The sequence below is a fragment of the Electrophorus electricus genome, chromosome 15 (genome assembly GCF_013358815.1).
Source record: "Electrophorus electricus isolate fEleEle1 chromosome 15, fEleEle1.pri, whole genome shotgun sequence".
Taxonomy (NCBI): domain Eukaryota; kingdom Metazoa; phylum Chordata; class Actinopteri; order Gymnotiformes; family Gymnotidae; genus Electrophorus; species Electrophorus electricus.
The window spans coordinates 14,941,006-14,961,428 of record NC_049549.1 but is presented as its reverse complement, the minus strand read 5'-3'; the positions used below and the strand labels follow the sequence as shown (position 1 = coordinate 14,961,428).

At 53.1% G+C, this 20,423-nt stretch overlaps 1 protein-coding gene across 13 annotated transcripts in view; it reads left to right on the top strand.

The window, feature by feature from the left end:
• Positions 1 to 20,423, top strand: part of myo18ab (myosin XVIIIAb) — a 70,423-nt gene that overhangs the window by 30,081 nt on the left and 19,919 nt on the right. For 12 of the 13 annotated variants that reach the window (XM_035534227.1, XM_035534229.1, XM_035534226.1 and 9 more), the window contains 24 exons: positions 734 to 821; positions 1,110 to 1,216; positions 1,632 to 1,808; positions 2,269 to 2,479; positions 2,936 to 3,078; positions 3,173 to 3,273; positions 3,468 to 3,531; positions 3,645 to 3,789; positions 4,908 to 4,919; positions 6,100 to 6,276; positions 6,384 to 6,474; positions 6,805 to 6,997; positions 7,590 to 7,676; positions 8,714 to 8,855; positions 9,015 to 9,174; positions 9,853 to 10,039; positions 10,157 to 10,388; positions 10,872 to 10,981; positions 11,830 to 11,895; positions 15,785 to 15,913; positions 17,007 to 17,150; positions 18,167 to 18,256; positions 18,875 to 18,994; positions 20,150 to 20,261. In XM_035534227.1, coding sequence (XP_035390120.1) covers positions 734 to 821; positions 1,110 to 1,216; positions 1,632 to 1,808; positions 2,269 to 2,479; positions 2,936 to 3,078; positions 3,173 to 3,273; positions 3,468 to 3,531; positions 3,645 to 3,789; positions 4,908 to 4,919; positions 6,100 to 6,276; positions 6,384 to 6,474; positions 6,805 to 6,997; positions 7,590 to 7,676; positions 8,714 to 8,855; positions 9,015 to 9,174; positions 9,853 to 10,039; positions 10,157 to 10,388; positions 10,872 to 10,981; positions 11,830 to 11,895; positions 15,785 to 15,913; positions 17,007 to 17,150; positions 18,167 to 18,256; positions 18,875 to 18,994; positions 20,150 to 20,261 — 3,088 coding nt within the window. The remainder of the gene's footprint in view (positions 1 to 733; positions 822 to 1,109; positions 1,217 to 1,631; positions 1,809 to 2,268; positions 2,480 to 2,935; positions 3,079 to 3,172; positions 3,274 to 3,467; positions 3,532 to 3,644; positions 3,790 to 4,907; positions 4,920 to 6,099; positions 6,277 to 6,383; positions 6,475 to 6,804; positions 6,998 to 7,589; positions 7,677 to 8,713; positions 8,856 to 9,014; positions 9,175 to 9,852; positions 10,040 to 10,156; positions 10,389 to 10,871; positions 10,982 to 11,829; positions 11,896 to 15,784; positions 15,914 to 17,006; positions 17,151 to 18,166; positions 18,257 to 18,874; positions 18,995 to 20,149; positions 20,262 to 20,423) is intronic. The other variant, XM_035534220.1, reaches the window with a different exon arrangement.

Genomic DNA, 20,423 nt, shown 5'->3' with positions numbered 1-20,423 from the left:
TTGAAAGTCAGTAATGGTTTGGTTGTTGTGTGTGTTTGTCTTGTGGTGTTTTATACTTTTACCCTCTCTGTGTGAGTCTGATGTGACGTTTTCCAAATTTAATCTCTTTATCTGGAAAATCTCTGTCATATTTTTCTCAAGGTCTTTTTATCTTTCCAACAAATTCCTGATTGGGGGCAGAATCCTCCCTTAGAGAAGCAGGTGGTGATTTGTGGCAAGAGCGCTCCATGTCTCCCAGTAGTGGAACGCACTCGGATGAGTGAGAGAGTGGCCAAAGGTTGCCGCAGCAAGCACGCATGCCGAGACAGCATGTCAACCGAGCCTGTCTGTCGGGTCTGCGTAAACCGAGCCTGTCTGTCGGGTCTGCGTAACCCGAGCCTGTCTGTCAGGTCTGCGTAACCCGAGCCTGTCTGTCGGGTCTGCGTAACCCGAGCCTGTCTGTCGGGTCTCATTTTATCCATGACTCTTATTATGATCATGCACTGCCCTTCACTGCGGAAGCCCGCCCTTTTGTACTGATCAAAAGATGCAACTTCCCACCATAGGCTTGTATGTGTAAACACATCAGGCCAGGTCTGAGATCAGAACCAAAGGGCTCGCTCCTGCCCTAGCCCCTCAGGGAGTGGCCATGCTCAAACCCACATTTTATGCACCAAGCGGCTCCCAGTGAGTTTGTCTGGAGTCTGCGTGTCGTGCCGCACTGCGATTGTGACAGTGTGCTCTTCTTCTGCAGGTGAAGACCGAGGAGCAGATCGCTGCCGAGCAGACATGGTACGGCTCCGAGAAGATGTGGCTGGTCCACAAAGATGGCTTTTCCCTGGGTCAGTACCGTCACCCGGCCGCCCCACTCATACTTGCGTAATCCACTACCGCATATGGGTAGTCTTTAACAAAGACATCCGACTCATAAAAAGTATTCCGACTCATGTCAGGAAAAGGCAGAAGTGGAGCTGTTCATGTGACATACATGTGTTCTCATTCTCAAGGGCTTTTTAAAGTAATTAAGTGCAAGTTGGCTTTAAAATCAAAAAACAAAAAAAAAACAAAAAACCCCAACCTGGGTCAGTTGTGGTGCCGGCTGACTTCTCCGACCTCGTCTGACCCTGCAGCTACCCTGCTGAAGCCGGACGGCGGCGTCCTGCCCGAGGGGAAGGTGAAGATCAAGCTGGAGCATGACGGGACGGTGCTGGACGTGGACGAGGACGACGTGGAGAAGGTGAGGAAAGGAGAGGCTGGGGAGGCCCCCCCCCCCCCTTTGAGGCACTGGGTGTGGAGAAAGGAGCTGCGCGGGGCGGGGGTATGACTGTGAGAGCTCGGGGCTCGTCGTGAGATCACACTCTCTGCCTGCCGTTGACGGGAAACATATGCTGCAAAACCTGCTTCTTCCCCTCGGCCAGAAGCAGAAGCCACGAGACGTCTTCCTGCATGCCGAAGGGCAGCTTCAGCTGACGTGCTTCATAATGCATCTGCTGGTGTTTATCTCAGTGTTTCAACCATCTGCTTGGTCGGGGACTCGGGGAGGCCGAATCCACTATCGCGCGGCGTCCAGGCTGCGGCGCATGTTAATTCACACCTATCCCCCGCCCCACCCCTCCATGTCTGACCATGACCTCTGACCTCGCCGACCTCAGGCGAACCCCCCGTCGTTTGACCGCTGTGAGGACCTGGCGGCGCTACCCTACCTGAACGAGTCGAGCGTGATGCACTGTCTGCGCCAGCGCTACGGCGGGAACCTCATCCACACGCACGCCGGGCCCAGCATGGTCCTCATCAACCCCATCAGCGCCCCCTCCATGTACTCCGAGAAGGTAACGGGCCGCATGCACACCGCATGTTTATGACGGTACAGATGCTGAACCCGCTTAACGGGATCAGGCGCCCTGTCGGACTTCATGAAGGACCAAGTCATTTTTAGGATTAAATTGAAATGTAATTACTTACCGAAGGATATCGTATTTCCCTTAGTCATCAGTCCTTATTCTCGTACTGTGCTTTCCGGATCAGGCTGGTGTCTTGGTAACGGAGATTTCAGAGGTCTTTTGCACTAATGCGGTACTAAACATGTAGGCGGCACAGGCCCGATGTTAAAGTGCTTCCCAAATTAGCAGCTTAATTGGCTCGCCTGTTTTAGGAGCTTAGAGAAGTGCGAACCTCTGGATGTATTTTGCTGTAGGCGTTTAATTTCCAGCCGCGCCTCGCCGCAGCAATGAAGCGGCCCTGAAGGCCGGGCCGCGCGCGCTCCGAGTAAGCGTGCGCGTGTGCTTGCAGGTGATGCACATGTTTAAGGGCTGCCGGCGGGACGACACAGCGCCACACATCTACGGCGTGGCGCAGGCCGCCTACCGCTGCCTGTTGACCACGCGCCAGGACCAGGCCGTCGTGCTGCTAGGAAAGAGCGCCGGGGGAAAGAGTACCAACTGCCAGCACCTGGTGCACTACCTGCTTTCCATCGCGGGCAGCGCCGGCAAGATCTTCTCCGGTAAGAGGGGCGCTGCCGCCTGGATGTTCGCGTGTGTGAGGGGGGGGTGGGGCGGGGCTGCACGATTCGGGGGCGGGGCCAAGCACACCACGGAGCCATGCTGGGTGGCGGCCCGAGGGGGGTGGCTGGATGGCAGGCAGTGGGGTCTTGGCGTGGAAGGTGGAGGCGGATGACGGATGCGGCCTTCGTTAATGAACACTCCGCTAATTAGCTGCGCTCGTCAAAGGCCGCTCAGCCAGCACTTAGCACTAATGACCCGATAAAGATTACACTGCCTGTCAGGCGGGGCTGTAAAGAGGCCGAGATGCTATCAGCATATGTTCACCTATCCACGCTGGATTCACGGACCCTTCCTGAGGGTCAGGCAGGGTGCAGGGGTGAGCTAATTAGCTTGTACCGAGCAAACCATTGACTCTGTGTGTGCGCGCGTGTCACGCGTGTGTGTGTGCTTTTCAGCGGAGAAATGGCAGGCAGTCTCTACTATCCTGGAGGGCTTTGGGAACTGTGCCACATCCGTGAACACCAACGCCAGCCGCTTCTCCCAGATTGTGTCGCTGGACTTCGACCAGGCGGGCCAGGTGGCCTCGGCCTCCATCCAGGTAAGCGTCTGAGCCGTGTGCTATAGAGGAAGGGCCAGGCGGGGCCCGGGGCCGCCGCGCTGCCTGTAACCGCTGCACTCTGCTGCTCGTGCAGACCATGCTGCTGGAGAGACTACGGGTGAGCAGACGGCCCGAGGCCGAGTCCACCTTCAATGTCTTTTACTACCTTATGGCTGGAGCAGAAAGCACTCTCAGGTGAGTGTGTGTGTGTGTGTGTGTGTGTGTGTGTGTGTGAGTATCTGAGTAATTACAGACTCGAGCAGCTAGTGATGTTAGCCCTCACCGTTTGTCTGCACTGTCCGCTGTCTGAGAGCTTTTGCTGTAGAAAAGGTTGCAGGGATAACTTCTCGCCCTCAAGTCACAGCGGGTCCTTTCTCTGTCTCCCACAGGACTGAGCTGCATTTCAACCACTTTGCTGAGACTAACACGTTTGGAATCGCGCCTCAGACAAAGGTAGCGCCCTGCTGTGTGAGGCTTTTACCAAAGCCCTGTCATAATCAAATCAATCAATTCACAGTGTGTGTGTGTGTGTGTGTGTGTGTGTGTGTGTGTGTGTGTGTGTGTAGCCTGAGGACAAGCAGAGGGCAGCACAGCAGTTCACTAAGCTGCAGGCGGCTCTGAAGGTGCTGGGGATCTGTGCTGATGAGCAGAAGGCTCTCTGGCTGATTCTGGGGGCCATATACCACCTGGGTGCCGCAGGGGCCACCAAAGGTAAACTCAAAGTGGTGTGTGTGTGTGTGGTTGTGGGGGGGGGGGGGGGGGGGGGGGGGGGGGGGGTCGGTACAGCCTAATTCATTCTGTAATTCTGATAGGGGTATTTTAGACTCCGTTATGACCCACACCAGCCGACGGCAGTTACACCAGCGTGCGCAGATCTGATCTAGGGCCTGCAAACTGCATGCCATGCCCTAGCCTAGCTGCATCTACGCACTCCAGAACCTGGGCGCCCGAGAACCGTAGAACCGGCCTTAACGAGAGGGAGGGCTCGGAGGAGCCAACGGAGCCGGTTTCTGCCAGCTTTACTGCGCCCGTGCGGAGCCGCAGAGCAGCGGCCCTGTGTAAGGAGGCCTTATTTATGGCCTCCTCTACTCCCTCCCCTCCTCCTGCAGCCGAGGATGGATGGTAATAAAGTCCTTTATCGCGGGGCAGCACTGGCAGTTAGCGTGCCGTCCTCCTGCTTTGTTTTACTGCGCTGCGTTTGGGTCTGCCCACACTCCTGACACACAACTCTGTCTGTGTACACTGGCCCCGGTCCACACCGTCTGTGCCTGTCTGCTGGTCCTCAACGGACGACGGGTGCCGCTTCCATCCTGTCTCCGCCTTGGCCCCTCCACCCGAAAATACCAACCGACTCCCAGAGGCACCTGGAACCTCCTGTCTGTCACTGTTTGCATGACCGTTGTTGCAATTATCTGATAAGAGTGCTGACAGTTTTTTTAGGACCTCAAATATTTTACTAAACATGTCCTGTAGGTGGTGCTGTTACCCTTCTGTGCACGTTCCCACTGTCTAAGAGAGAGAACAAGCTGGTATTTAAACTAGACTCAATAGAGACGTGGGCGATGTGGACCGGTGCATGGGAGATACGCACGCACGCACGCACGCACGCAAGTTCTGCAATGAGAGTTTATGTTTAGGTGTGATATTGAGTACCTGCCCACGAAGCTGCCTTCTGTTGTCACACAACGATTGCTATTTGTGTGTGTGTGTGTGTGTGTATTCTTTTCTTTTTTCTTCTCACTGCGTATTAAAACACATTAATATAACCTGTTTTGCTCATATTTTAACCACCTCTTTTCTACTTGCATGCCGCATGCCGCTCAATGCAGAGACTGATGAAGGTAAAAAGAAAGACACCCACACACCTCCCAAATCAAACTTTTCTTTAGTCCAGTGTGTGTGTGTGTTGGGTGTGTGTGTGTGTGTGTGTGTGTGTGTGTGTGTGTGGTGTGGTGTGGTGTGTGTGTGGTGTGGTGTGGTGTGTGTGTTGGGTGTGTGGTGTGTGTGTTGGGTGTGTGGTGTGTGTGTTGGGTGTGTGTGTGTGTGTGTGTGTGTGTGTGTTGTGGTGTGTTAACGCCTTTATCTCGGCTGCCAGACAATTTCATTTGCATTTTTATTGTTTCCTGCCTTTCTTCTTGCGCCTCTTGTTGCCACTGCACAGGTACCTCCCTGACTGCCTACAAGCTGGCATGGCGTGTGTGTGCGTGTGTGTGTGTGTGTGTGTGTGTGGGGGGGGGATACTTTGTTGTCTTTTTAAAGCTCCGCCACTTTGATGACCCTCCCCCCCTCCACGTTTCCGTGTTGTTGCCTTTGCAGTCCTGCGGTGCTTTCCTCTTGCTCGCTTCCAAAGCGAGACGGAGAGCCCGGCTGCTGCTACGGCTTCAGCGCTCAGCAGCCATGTCCTGCAGGGGGCGCCATCTGGGCTTCCCCCTCTCCCTGCGCAGCTCACTGGGAAAGCGAGGGCTGCGTTAGCAACCTCCTGCCAACGGTTGCCTTTGTGAAGAGTTTCTGTGCTGGGAAAGTCGTCTTTCTGAAGCAGACACGTTTTCTGTGATGTCTGAGCGTCAGAACTGCTTTCGGACTTGAAAACGCTGGAGCGCGTGGGGGTGGGGGGTTGGGGGGGGGGTCCGCTGGCGCTGGCGGGTCTGCGCAGGAGAGCGGCTCGAACAGAAGGGTCAGATGAACTTCGAATCTAACAAACAAATCTAACAAAGCCACAGTCAAGGCAAGAGCATTGAAAGAGCTGCTTCAGAAACAAACGCTGCTTCAGATAGAAATGTCACTCACTGACATAAATATTCCATTTAATTAAAAAAAAATAAAATCCTGTGATGTTCTTTTTTTGAACATTGTGCTACCTCACCCTCTTTAAAGCTCCCTCTGATCACAGAAAACCAAACCTGTCATACTATAAAGAGACGAGTAGTGGCAGAGGGTGTAGCGCTTGCCCCGCACCGCCTGCACCTCCACACGCTGACCTGCACCTCCACCCGCCGACTAACTCGCGTGTCTCCCTGGCAGCCGGCCGGAAGCAGTTTGCACGCCACGAATGGGCCCAGAAGGCTGCCTACCTCCTGGGCTGCTCCCTGGAGGAGTTGTCCTCCTCCATCTTCAAGCACCAGCCCAAAGGCACCATGCAGAGGTCCACCTCGTTCCGGCAGGGACCCGAGGACGCCGGCGCGGCTGGAGACAACTCAGGTGGGCCCCCGTCTCGCTCTCAAGCCGCGCTCCGCGGTGCCCCCCAGCTGGTCATTTGCGCTGTTGCCGTGAGTGGCTTGAGCTAAACGCCGTGTCGGTGATCGCAGGTCCGAAGATTACGGCGCTGGAGTGTCTGGAGGCCATGGCTGCAGGGCTGTACACAGAGCTCTTCACCCTCCTCATCTCCCTCATCAACCGGTCAGCTCCGCCTCTTTCTCCGCCCCCTTCTTGCTTCCTCAGATAGAGTGTAACTTAACTGAATGCAGCTGTAGCTGTGTCCGCATGGGCTTACGGGCTGTCCTCTTTAAACTTTGAGTCGCTTTTGTTTATTTATCTATACGCAATCTAAAAGGCGAGTTTGCGCTGCCTGTAACCTCATTGTTGTGGAAGGCCGCGGGTTCGAGTGCCAACACGAGTTTAGTGACAGCCGGGCCAAGCACCGGAACACCGTAGCCGCAAGCTCGGCGTCCGCTCGCCAACGCTGGCAGGGCCGCCGATGAACTGCCGTGTGCGTGCGCTGTGTTTCAGGGCCCTGAAGTCCAGCCAGCACTCGTTGTGCTCACTGCTCATCGTGGACACACCGGGCTTCCAGAACCCCCGTTTGTCCCGGCGACCTCGCGGCGCCTCCTTCGAGGAGCTGTGCCATAACTATGCGCAGGAGCGTCTGCAGGCGCTCTTCCACGAGCGAGCATGCGCCCAGGAGCTAGAGCGCTACAAGGAGGTGCGTACGGTCCGCGCAGGGAGAGGCGCCACGTGGGCGGGGCCCAAAACAAACCCAGTGTTTCTCCTTAACCTGTCACTGTTCCCTGAACGATCATGCAGAATTTAGCGAAATTTGTTTTATATAGTGAATTATAAAAATCTTAGCCACAAATGATTTGTACCGTTTATTCCTGGGAAGGTGTTTTGTTAGATTTGCTGTGATTATATGTGCTTGCCTTGTGACAAAAGTCTTTTTCATAGATTAAGATTACTTCTTGATTAAAAGCTTGGTGCTTTGATCTACTCTAAAACAGGGAGCTGTCCCTCTTTGATTTAATCTGAAGTAAGACCTTTTGGGTAAAAAACTAAATCCACCCAAAGTCTGGAATCGAAGGCCATGTCTGAACCGTAAGTTCCAGCAGTCAGACGGCCACTTTCTGAAATAGCTTTCATGCAGTAAAGCCTTTTGGTCACAGGCCAAGTCACTGAAAACCAAAATAACCCTTCATCTCTGCTACTGCCTTTTTTTTAAAACTAGTTTCAAATCTGCAACACGAAGATCAGTGGTGTCATAATCATAGTGGACTAATAACTCCTCTGTCCCTGTTTAGGAGAACATAGAGCTCGCATTAGATGACATAGAGTCCAGTACGTCATTGTCTGTAGCAGCTATAGACCAGGCGTCGACCCAAGCGCTGGTAAGCTCCTCACCCTCCCAGTTCTTCTGCCTGCCTTTTGGTTCCAGATCAGATCCCAGATCAGTTCCCACACCTCCCTCCTGCATGCCATCACTTCCTGCTTTACATGCAGACGGTGTAATCTGCCTTTTAGAATTCTGTGCTTGGTCACATTGTGGGCTGGAGAGGCACGTTTTTCCCCTTCAATTGAATGAATGTGTAGTGAAAGCCACTCCACCAGCTTTTACAACAAGCAGAGCTCATTTAAGGTGACGGCCGCCGCCGAGTGGAATACACCTGCTGGTGGTTCATGCCCTCCTGCAGTGGCTGATCTAATAGGGACCTTTGTGTGCGTGTGTGTGTGGGGGGGGGAGTTCCTCTCTCCTCCTCCTCCTCCCACTTTCAGAAACACAGCCACACACAAACGTTAATATGTTTAGTTTGGTGTGTGTAGGCAGGGACAGAAACGTGTTTTAATTACCAGAACGTCTCTGTAACTTGCTCGGAAGTGCACTGAGAACGCAGTAGTGAGCTGTGATGTCAGCAGCAGGCCCACAGAAGCTCATTAGCTCAGTTGTGTTTCAGAATGTTCCTGTCCAGGCCGCCAGTTCTAAACAAGTGCGCGGCACCCTCTGTGGGTAGTCTGAAGAACTCTGCTCAAATAAAGCCTTTATCCCCTGAACTCTACCGCTGCTCTCGACCAATCGCACGTGAGCTTGTGGGAAGCGTTGGGGTCGCGCTATGAAGTGATGCGCTGTGAGAAAAGGCAGGGCAGAGTGCTGTTGCCTCTAATTGCTTAAGTGGACAGGCTGAGTGTGGATCTGAGGCGCGTCCGCCCCACGGCTCTGGAGCCCCTCTTTATCATCACGCTTTAATGAGGACTCCAAGGCTAACAGCTGGTCTGTCAGTCCGCACTGTAGCTTTGGAGGGCTGTTGTGAGGCCCGTACTCCCGGTCCTCACTGAAAGAGTGCTGTGTGGATTCATGTCTGTGAATGACTGTGTGTGTCTATGCGTGCGTGTGTCTGTGCGTGTGTGTGTGTGTGTGTGTGTGTGTCAGGTGAGGACTCTGGCGAGGACAGACGAGGCGCGGGGTTTGCTCTGGCTGATGGAGGAGGAGGCGCTGCAGCCAGGAAGCTCCGAGGACACCCTGCTGGAGCGCCTGTTCACTTACTATGGCCCTGCTGAGGGAGAGGTCAAAGGTCAGCACCCTCTCTTTCTCTCACACACGCATACACAAAAGAACACACATCCATCTCTCTCTCACACACACACACACACACACACACACGCAGAGATGTGCTCTCGCGTGGGCACCACATGACCCACATCCAAAGCCGTGGCCCCCCCTCCCCTCTCAGGCCCCTGCCTGCTGCTGAAGAGCGAGAAGCCGCATCACTTCCTGCTGGGTCACAGTCATGGGACGGAGTGGGTGGAGTACGACGCGCGGGGTTGGCTGAGCTACGCCAAGCAGAACCCCGCCTCCCAAAACGCAGCCACTCTGCTACAGGACTCTCAGAAGTAGGACACGCCCTCAAATCCCCCTCAGATTTCAAACAAGGAGACCTTTAGAATTTGTATTAAAACAAACAGAACATTTTTCCTTCTGCTAGAATTATTTTTAGGTCTCCTTGCTGAGAATTTTTTTCTCTTAAGAATTGATTGGACAGTAAACGCCCTCACCGTTCACACTGGTATATAAAGAGCTAACTGTCTTCCAGGGGCAGTTTACTGTAGACGCGTGTAGACAGCACATCTCTTGTTACGTGTAACTTGTCAGCCACTCTGTAGTCTATTTGTCACTGGTCACTTTTAGTAGACCATTACTAATTGGGAATTGTTTGAGTGGCAGACCTCATCACGCCATCAACACTGTACTTGCATCATTCTGAGTTTTCAGCTAGTGCAGGTTTTACCAGTGCATCAGGCACAGCCGCATCGCTGGGTGTTTGAGGTATCTGTCACTCCTGACTGAGAGCAGTCCGCCACCCAGGCGTTTTGTGCCAGTGATCCCGTGGGCAGAAACGGACAACAGAGATTGTTAGAAGATGGCTAACGTACGCTGCGCGTGGCAACAGATGGGCTGTAAGCTAGAACCATGTACTGAGATGTTTCTAATGACGTAGGTGGGGAGAGCATGTCTGCAATGGCGCGGGTCAGTTTGTGTGCCCGTTTGATCTTGTGTGACCCGCCCCTCAGGAAAAGCATCAGCGGGCTGTTTGTGGGTCGCGTGGGCGGGGCCACCGTGCTGTCGGGCTCCATCGCCGGGCTGGAGGGCGGCTCCCAGCTGGCCGTGCGGCGGGCCACCAGCATGCGCAAGACCTTCACCACGGGCATGGCCGCCGTCAAGAAGAGGTCCCAGTGCATCCAGATCAAGCTGCAAGTGGTCCGTTTCACGGCATTTTCAGACGCGTCATGCGAGAACATCCCAAGCACGGTGCTGAGGGCATAAAAACGGCTGAATAACCGACGTGGGCGTGGCTTGTTTGTCAAACCCCCGCAGGATGCATTGATCGACACGGTGAGGCGGTCACGGGTGCACTTTGTGCACTGCCTGCTGCCCAAGTCAGAGGCTGCGGGGACGGAGCCACGGATGATGGGAGGGGCCTCGCCCCGCGAGGCCGACGCCCACGGGGAGAGCTGTGACGCCGGCCTCATGCAGCTGGACGTGGGGCTGCTCCGTGCCCAGCTCCGGGGCTCCAAGCTGCTCGACGCCCTGCGGATTTACCGCCAAGGTAGGCCAGGAGGCTAGGCGGCGGCGTCCTGTGGGCGTGGCCTGCCCCTTTTTGTCTAGGACAGTCTGCGGGCAGCTTTCAGCCAAGCCTTTTATGAACGGCTCAGTCTCTGCGTTTCTTTTCAAGGCCGGGCTAACCTTGAGAAGGTTTGATTCATTTATTTTGTTTGCTTCTGACCCTCACAGATTGTGCGCACTGGACCAAGTGTCCTTGTATTTAGAGGCATCTGTGAGTTTAATTCATGTTGTTGTATACTCCACTGTAAAACTGTGCAGCAGCCTAACGTAGCATTGGAGGTGCTTAAAAGACAAAACCCTGCCTGGGCCATGGCTGCCTTGTCCTTGAGTTGAGCTGGCAGCAGCTCTCTCTCTCTCTCTCTCTCTCTCTCTCTCTCTCTCTCTCTCTCTGTGTGTGCATCCCTGCCAGGCTTGTAAAGTTTGCCTGTAAACCTGCCCACCCTCTGCCTCTCGTCCCTCCTCCAAGGTTACCCTGATCACATGGTGTTCTCCGAGTTCCGGCGCCGCTTCGACGTGTTGGCTCCCCACCTGAGCAAGAAGCTCGGCCGCAACTACGTCGTGACGGACGAGAAGAGGGTGAGTCACAAGGCCGTGTGAGCGCGCGTTCTCACACATGCTGGTGTGTCCTTGGGATTGGGGGCGTGGAACTGCGCTGCTGTGTTACGGCCGCTGTAGCTCCGCCCTCGGCACGCCGTTCTGGATCTGTCTCCGCATTTAAACAAGCCAGCGCTGGCCCTCACCGGTGTGGCCTCGCTAAATGAGGCATTTGTGCCAGGGCAGAGGGGGCGGGGCTATTATGCTGATGAGCTCAGGGAAGATAACAGGCATTACCTTCAGCATGTGCACGGTCTGTGGGAGGAGGAGTTTTCAGTGTTCCTGAATATGATGATTAGATGTGGAGGTTTACAGTGCTTCAGCTGCTCTCTGGGCAGATGGCCTTCACGGTGAGACCTGTGGCCCCTCAGCTGCTCTACAGTGCCCCACTGTGGCCCCTGAGCCTTCAGGCTCCAGGCTGTCGACAGGCGGCCTTCCACAAAGCGAGCTTTCGTAGGTGACCGCAGCGAAGAGTCAGGACGGTGAGATGGTATTTCTGGCTGAGAGTACCCAAGGGATATGAACACAGAGAGGGAGGGCCCCGTCAACATACTGTTGTCATGGAGCTTTGTTGTGCTCTGACATTGTGTTTGTGTTGTGTGTGTGTGTGTGCATTTGTGTATGTATGTGTGTGTATGTGTTCTCTGTGCTCTGAGGCAGATGGTATATTGACTTTCTGCTCTGTGTGTGTGTGTGTACATGTGCTCTGAGGTGAATGCTATATTGACTTTCTGTGCTCATTTCTCGGTGTGTGTGTGTGTGTGTGTGTGTGTGTGTGTGTGTGTGTGTGTGTGTGTGTGTGTGTGTGTGCGTGTGTGTGCGTGCTTCAGGCTGTGGAGGAGCTACTGGAGTCTCTGGAGCTGGAGAAGAGCAGCTATCACATGGGCCTGAGCAGGGTGAGTAGTGTCTTTCTAAAACAGATCACGCACATGCAAAGGCTCGCGCGCACACACACACACACACACACACACAACAAAACAAACACAAACAAACACATGCATGCACGCACACAGGCTTTTACATTGTTTATTATATTTCTAGTAAGTTTGTTCAAAAAACAGCTTTAAAAATAACTCCACTTATCAAATCCTCAGCAGTATCACAAAAGTTTAGATCCCGCCTTTCAAGTGTGTATTTTCAGTAGTGACATTAATCTTCAGGTAGGATGAATTCACATGTTTTAAGCCAGCCCATATTACGGATCAGCGTCTGGAGTATAGAGCCTATATACTGAGCCTGCTGTCATAAGGCATCAGTTTGCAGCAGACACTCTCAATTCCGTTTAGATTACCGAGTCGTTTCATTCCCTCTTAAGCCACTCAGACAGGCTGATTCCCACAGTTTCCCAGTGGAAACGATTGGGGGAAGGTCAAAAGGTCACTGAAATATCAGTGTGTGTTTCTGTTTCCGCTTGAGCTGTGGATGCCGTTGTCGTTATAATACTGGAACCTTGTAGCTCTCCCAACTGCAAGGCCGTGTTTGCCGCGCCGGATAAGCGCACGTGGCCTTGACGAGGCTTTGGAAGCTTCTACTAGAGCCTCTCCCCCGCGCTCCGAGCTGAAACCGCAGCCTCCACCTTTCCGGGAAGGCGGGGCCTTGGCAGGCGACGCCTCTCTGCTCTGGGCTTCCCTGCCTTTGGCGAGTGCCCGCGAACAGCAGTCGTGTGGCCCAGCGTCCAGGAAAGGGGACCAGCGAGGGGACATGTGCCGGGGACATGGGGAAGCCCTGCCTCTGCGTGAAAGCGGGTCTTAGCTCAACTCCTACAACGTAACGGACCTCGGGCCAAAATAACGCAAGCAGTGTGTTAAGCAGCCAGCGCAGGAAGAACCAGAACCCGGCCGATGCTGGGTCACCTCGAGGTCAATGGCAGTCTTCGGCCGATAATTGATATTATAGAATATTGCAATAATTTTAATTAGTGCCAATATAAAGCGAAGTATCACTGTGATGCTCTCTATCACATACCACTGCAGCATGATTTTTATAATGGCTTTTCCTCCCTTTTAATCTTTCCCTTTGTACAAGCATTCTAACGTATGGTTGCTTTAAACATTTATACAATAGAAAAGACTGCATTTAATTCTAAGACATACAAATACAATATCGCTAATTAACTATATATATAAACGTGGACTTTCAGTCTGCCAAAGAATGCTGGGTTACGTGCCAGTGAAGCACAGGAGATCTTGTCCAGAAGAAAGATGCCGACGCACAAGTTTGACAATATTTCGGTTTCCAACCAAACAAACACATTTGACTTGTTTAGGTGTTAACTGTGTTATGTAAAATAAAAATAAAATCTCTGTCTGATGCCCACCGAATTTTAATTGCTCTTGTCAGCGTGTTGGCATGGATGGCTGAAAAGTTAAACGGGTATTGTCAAAAATCCAACTATTGTACACAAATCAAAACCAGTTTTTATCCTGTAATATTGTTTTGTTTTTTTTTTCCCCCAGAGTTAAGATTCACTGTCTTTCACTCTTCCTTGCTCTCCCAGTGAGGTACAGCAGATCACTTATGCAGTGTAGCGGCTCCGAGAAAACGGCCACATTTGCAACAAGATAATAATATTGTTTTTCGCTCTAATCCCGGTGACGCTAATTGATGTGTAGATTTCTCAGCTAGACCCACTATCGCTCAGGCCTGGTGTGCTGCATGGATTTGTTATTGGTGGAGAGGGGTCGGAGGGCACTGCAGTAGCCCCTGTGGCAGGAGCTGTGGGCTGGAGCTCCTCGGTGCCGGGCCCTGGCGGAGAGAGCCGGAATTTAACCTCGTGATATTCGCCCAGTCGCTTGGCCACTCCGCCCTGTCAGCTTCCGTTTGGCTCGGTTCTTTACTTCTTACCGGGAGACAAAATGCCGCCTTCTCCTCTCTCCGCTGGGCTTTGTTTATCCTCACACATATCGTTCCCGGGGGGTTGGGGTCGTGGCCGCAGCGACAGATGCCTCTATGGCAGGCATAACAAAGCCTTTCTGCTCCGATGGCTGCGCTGACCTTCAGCTGTCTGTACACGATGGCACGGCCCACTGCACCCGTTCCACGCAGCCTGCCAATCGCTGACCCCAACGTCAACCCCAACCTGTGTTGCTCGGTGGTTTCATCAGCATTCCTGAACGTGGCTGTCAGCAGTCCGTAACTATACAGCGTCCTCTAAGAAACATTTCAGGATGATGGGATTTGCTATAATGGTCTCTTACCTTCTCTTTGGCAGTGCAGAACGCAGTTAGAATCTTAGGGAAATGAAAAAAAAACTGGGGACAAACGAAGAAATGGCACCAGCCTTTTTATTGAGTTAAAAACAGTTTTTGTCTTTAGTGTGATGCAACACACTGCAATTAATCGTATTCTCAATATTCAGGTGTGCGTTGAGTGTAATGAGAGTAAATTAGACGTTGTGATGCGCTGTTCAGCACGGAGGAAGGCGGGTCTCGCACGCATCAGTCGTCATTCTCACACTGCGCCGTGATTCAGCTGAAAAGGTGTGATCGCTGTTGCCTTCATCTGACAGTAGCTAAAAAAAGCTCTGTAAGAGTATGTCTTGAGGCCCAGCTGAACCTGGGGCAGGGGGGCTGCTAGTCTGTAAACAACCCAGCGTAAGTCTGGACAGAAGAAAGCACGGAAGGAAGTCTTTGTTAGGTTGTCGTCTGCAGAACGTCTTCGCTAGCATTGGGAAAGGATGCTCAGTTTGTCTCTGCTCTCCTCCTGAGCTGAAGAACATCTACCTTATGATGTTTTATCTGAGTGTGGAGAGTGTGTGTAAGTGTGAGAGTGTGAGTGTGTTAGTGCTCATATTCACTGGCCCCTAGACAACTTCTCCAGCTCACAGGCAACACACTGAGAAGCTCCACTCTGTTGCGTGGGGGGCTCTGGCTGGGAGAGCGCCTAGTAAACGTGCTGTGGTTTATGCTCCCCCGCAGCGCGGTGAGGGTGGGAGCGTAGGTGGGGTAGGGAGCCCAACGCCACAGGCTCCGGCTCGGCCATGGCCAGCACCGATCAATATGGCATCTTTCCATAACCCCTGCACCAGGGCAGTGCACGCACGCTGGCCGTAATCGGCTCAAAGACGGCCCTTCGCCTTTGATCTGACGAGCAAGATGGCGCTGTGTAGCGGGCGCGGGATAAAAGCGCGTGATCACCAGGCGACCGATGCCGTCGGCGCAAATCTTGAGTAATTGAATCCGCAGGTGCTCAGGACTTCTCCAGCGGCCTCGCTCGCCCTGAGCTCCCGCCACACTACCCCTGTAAACAAGGCTTCCTGCGCCAATTAGTTCTGATAGTGTGCTAATGAGGTTAGTATGCTGATAGTATGCTAATGAGGGTAGTATGCTGGTGGTATGCTAATGAGGTTAGTATGCTGATGGTATGCTAATGCGGTTAGGGTGTGGGGAGAGGATCGTGAGAAGAAGAGAGCTGGGGGCTGTCTGCTTTCTCTTGGCCCTGATTACAGAGGAAATAAACGAGGAAGGCTCTTCCACACCCACACGGGTCCGCCTCCATCCCACAGGCCTGTCTCAGTGGAAAATTCCGGCTCAAGCAGGTCCTTGATATGAAACGGGCTGGCTTCTCGCGTGCGAAGGGAAGTGGGAAAGAAAACCGATTCACTAGCATTAGTGTATTCATCACTGCAGTTTTGTTTATTTTATATAGTGTTTTTACATTTCATGCAGTTCATATTAAAAGAGCTTAGGGGGCGTGTAGAGGTGTACGGTGCCTGTACGCTTGTGCAGCGGTTCCGGCTGCTCGCCGAGCCTCATGACGAGCCTCACCCCTCCGCCCTGTGTGCAGGTGTTGTTCAGGGCGGGCGTGCTGGCCAAACTGGAAGAGCGCAGGGACCTGCAGACCCGCCGCAACCTCACGCTCTTCCAGGCGGCGTGCAGGGGCTTCATCTCCCGGCAGGCCTTCAAGAAGAGGAAGGTGAGTCCCGTTACGTCCTTTATCTTTCAGGCCTTGCTCTTTAGCGCCTACAATTATAGAGGTCATTTGGATTTGACCTTTTATACTTAACACTTATTTAAAACTTGCATTTAATACTGCATAATCGCTGAGCCATTAATTCCATAGACACAGGCCTGCAACGTTTTTTCATTACATTAAGTTGCACACATGATGCACTCTTGATGGGGGCTAAAATTCAGGTTCGTTCTGCCGTTGCTCTCCAGGCGAGAGCCCACCAACACCAACCTCCCCCCCCCCCCCCCCTCAACTGGATTTTCCACAAGTACATCAGATTGTCATCCATCAGCCCATGACAAATCCCACTGCCTCTGCCCCATCAACTGCTTAACTGACATATAGCGATCTACCTGCCTGTCTCCATTCCTCCAGCTGGTTTAACTCGTTGGTTTGGTGCCTGTGGGGTGGCATGTAGGACCCCTGCTGTGAATCAGCTGTGTACTTGATGGAGAGCTTGTGGACGGTGTTACTGCACGCTCCACCTGGCCGCCAGTGGTTTGCGCCGGCTCTCAGAGAGCACCTGCGGACGCCACTCACTCCATCCCACTCCTGCCCCCTGCGTGTCTGGATGTGGCCAGAGCCGAGCATATGCTGGCCAGGGGCTGTTAGTCTACAGACAGACAGTTGGAAATCTCATAAGGTTTTAGAAATAGCTGCCAAGCCTTATTGACATGGGACTTGAGCTCCTCTGGGTTATTGAGACCTGCGTCTGTGACGGCGGCGCTGGGTTCTGTAGTCTGCACTTCTTCGCCCGAGAGCTTATTGTGTGCGAGGCACGCGCCCGCGAGCCCCCGGACACTGGCACTAACGAGGCTTCTGGACATGGCGCAGGCCCCAAGCCTGGACCACTGTGGCGGCTGCTCTCTGATGCTGACTGGGAGCCTTTCAGAGGCACTTCCCTGCGATTGTCCTGCCCGGCTGTTCCCTGCGTTCCAGGGCCGGATTTGGTGGCTGCTCACTCCCCTGGCATTCCCGGGCCTCTCTCCACACTGCTTCGGCCGCCGTCCTGCCTCGCGTGGGTCCAGGGTCTCACCCGCACGCTGCTCTGTTGCAGATCCAGGACCTGGCCATCCGCTGCATCCAGAAGAACATCAAGAAGAACCGCGGCGTGAAGGACTGGCCCTGGTGGAAGCTCTTCACCACTGTGAGGCCCCTCATCGAGGTGCAGCTCACCGAGGAGCAGATCCGCGGCAAAGACGTACGTCAGGCCAGCGTGTGCTCTCTCTCTCTCTCTCTCTCTCGTGCTCTCTCTCTCTCTCTTGCTCTCTCTTTCTCCCCTTCTGTGTGTCTTGTGCCCTCTCATCTTTCTTTATCTCTTTTTCTCTATCTCGTCCTCTCTCTCTCTCTCGCTCATCTTGGATCGGTGTTATGTTTCTCCTGTTCTCTCCCCCCTGACTCTCAGTCTCTGCCCCTCTGCTCGTATGCGTCTGTCTCTCGTTCTGTGATGTCGCCTCTAGCCACTCCAGACACTCTAAGTCAGTAAGTCTTGTCCCCAGTTTGGCTGGTGATGGCGACGGAGCCGGGAGTAAATCCTGTGTCCGCTCCTCCGGCGCCGGCCCAGCCGCTCCTTGACGCGTGCAGGCTCTTGCCTCCGCTGCGTTGGCTCAGTCCCATCGTTGGTGGAAGAGTGTGTGCGCATGCATGCGCGGGCCTTACATTACCTGTGTAATTTTGGCCTGCCAGCTCTTTGAGCTGGCCCAAATACTGGATCAAACACAGCTTCTCTTCTAACTGAGGACTGCGTTGGCAAGGATCCACAGTGCTTGGTGTGTGTGTGTGTGTGTGTGTGTGTGTGTGCGTGCACATGTGTATGCATGCGTGTTTGTGTGGGGAACGTCCTGCGCATGGCGAACTCTTCTCCAGAGACAGGACCGGGAGCCGAGTGTGCTTCAGATTCTGCCAAGGTAATGAGGGTGGAGGTGGGATTGGGAAGAGGCGGGGCTGCAGGCAAGACCGAGCCCACATGCTGAGGAAAGGGGTGGAGCTACCTCTCAGAGCGTCTTCCTCATGCTGTCTCACCTCACCCGTCTCTCATGATGTTCTCTGCCAGGCTTCAGAATTGTCCTTTGAAATCAGCTGCCCGTCTGTCTGTGTCCTGTCTGTCTGACTGTGAGCTTTCTGTCGGAGTGTCTTATGACTGTCTCCTGTCAATTCCTACATGTCTCCCCTCTCTGTGTGACTGTCTCCCATTTCTGTCTGTCTGTCTGTCCTCAGGAGGAGATCCAGCAGCTGAAGCTGAAGCTGGAGAAGGTGGAGAAGGAGCGCAATGAGCTACGTCTCAATACGGACCGCTTAGAGAGCAGGGTGAGATATGCACGCTCACACACCCCAACAAGCAGAGAGCAGGGTGAGATGCGCACGCGCACACACCCCAACAAGCAGAGAGCAGGGTGAGATGTGCACGCGCACACACCCCAACAAGCAGAGAGCAGGATGAGTCTCACACACACACCCCAACAAGCAGAGAGCAGGATGAGTCTCACACACACACTGTGATTGACATCCTAATATCATATCAATTGCCAGCTTCAGTGGTGGGGGGATGCGGGAACCAGTGGCAGCCAGTCAAATTTCTGTGGGGGCTGGGGCCCTCTAGACCCACCGACACACTGCAGAATGAGACACTGGATTTTTAGAAAGTCTCAGCAACGCATGAAACAATGCACACACCCCCTCCAAACACACCCCAACACATATCACCACACCCCTGCCAGCACTGAGTCTCTCCCATGACATAGCTGGAAAGCCAGCAACCGTGTGTCAAATGTGTCAGCCCTGATATCAGAAGGCGCTGTTACACGGGCTGCAGCGATGAGCTCCTTCACAGACAGTGGCTGGCGGGCCACTCGGCTGAGCTCGTGGAAGGCCAAGCTGGAGCTGGAGTGTGTGTATTTCAGGTCATGGAACTTGTGTGTGTTTCAGATCACGGAGTTGTCGTCGGAGCTGGCTGATGAGCGGAACACGGGTGAATCAGCCTCTCAGCTGCTGGAGTCCGAGACCTCGGAGAGACTACGTCTGGAGAAAGACACCAAGGAGCTTCAGGTACTTCCCTGCCTACGTTTATCATTGTGTGTATGTTTAATCACTGTGTGTACTACTTGCATTGTATGACTATAGAAACAAACCCAGCCTGTTACTACTTATGTGGAAAAGATGGACTCTGCATATTGGATTATATTATTTTATGACCACTACAACTACTGTTACTGCTGCCACTGTTGCAGCTCAGCTGTGTTTACTTTGCTTGCTGATATATTACAGCTTTGCAGCTGTGATGATGTTGGGGTGATGTGATGATATGAGGATGTCAGGGTGATGTTGGGGTGGTGTGGTGATGTTGGGGTGATTGGGTGATGTGGTGATGTTGGGGTGATTGGGTGATGTGGTGATGTTGGGGTGATTGGGTGATGTGGTGATGTTGGGGTGATATGATGTTGGGCTGATGTGATGTTGGGGTGATATGATGTTGGTGTGATGGGGTGATGATGTTGGGGTGATATGATGTTGGGGTGATGGGGTGATGGGGGTGATGTGGTGATGTGGGGGTGATGATGTTGGGGTGATGGGGTGATGTGGTGATGTTGGGGTGATGTTGGGGTGATGATGTTGGGGTGATGGGGTGATGTTGGGGTGATGGGGTGATATGATGTTGGGGTGATGGGGTGATGTGGTGATGTTGGGGTGATATGATGTTGGGGTGATGGGGTGATGTTGGGGTTTGTGGGGTTCCGTCTTTGCTCCTCTTTCTTGTTGTCTTTCTCCTTTCTTTGCAACAAACTGATTAAAACTAATAAAAAGACCTTAATAAAAAAGGAGCTTCAGGTTCAGGTACCATCAGCGCACACACACACACTACAGCAAAGTGAACTTTGATACGATAATATATGTAGGAACACCTTGCCTGGACTATTCTTCTGAATGGTTTGATAGCAGATGTGTTTACTGGGAGTGATTGTGCATGCATGCGTATATAAGGTGTGTGTGTTTGAGGGAGAGAGACTGACAGGTACTGTGGTTTATGTCTTCTGTTGGTATGTACACATCTGGGCTTATTCATGAGGAGCTAGCTGCTGGTCTCGTTGAACAGATGGTCTGAGTATTTCCCAGTAGAGCTGATGAGTTGTTTGTTTGCTTGTTTGCTTGCTTGCTTGCTTGTGTGTGTGTGTGTGTGTGTGTGTGTGTGTGTGTGTGGCTTAGACCAAGTATGACTCCATGAAGAAGCAGATGGAGTCCTTGGAGATGGAGGTGATGGAGTCTCGCCTCATGCGTGCATCTGAGCTCAACGGAGAGATGGAGGATGATGACTCAGGCGAGTGACATCATTTCCTGTTTAGGGCATGCACATGCACACACACACACACACACACACATACATACGCAAGCAAAACAAACACTCCCAACAAACACACCATCCACCTATAACACAGATGTCCTTACTCCATAGAAATGGGGGTGCTACACATGTAGGCAG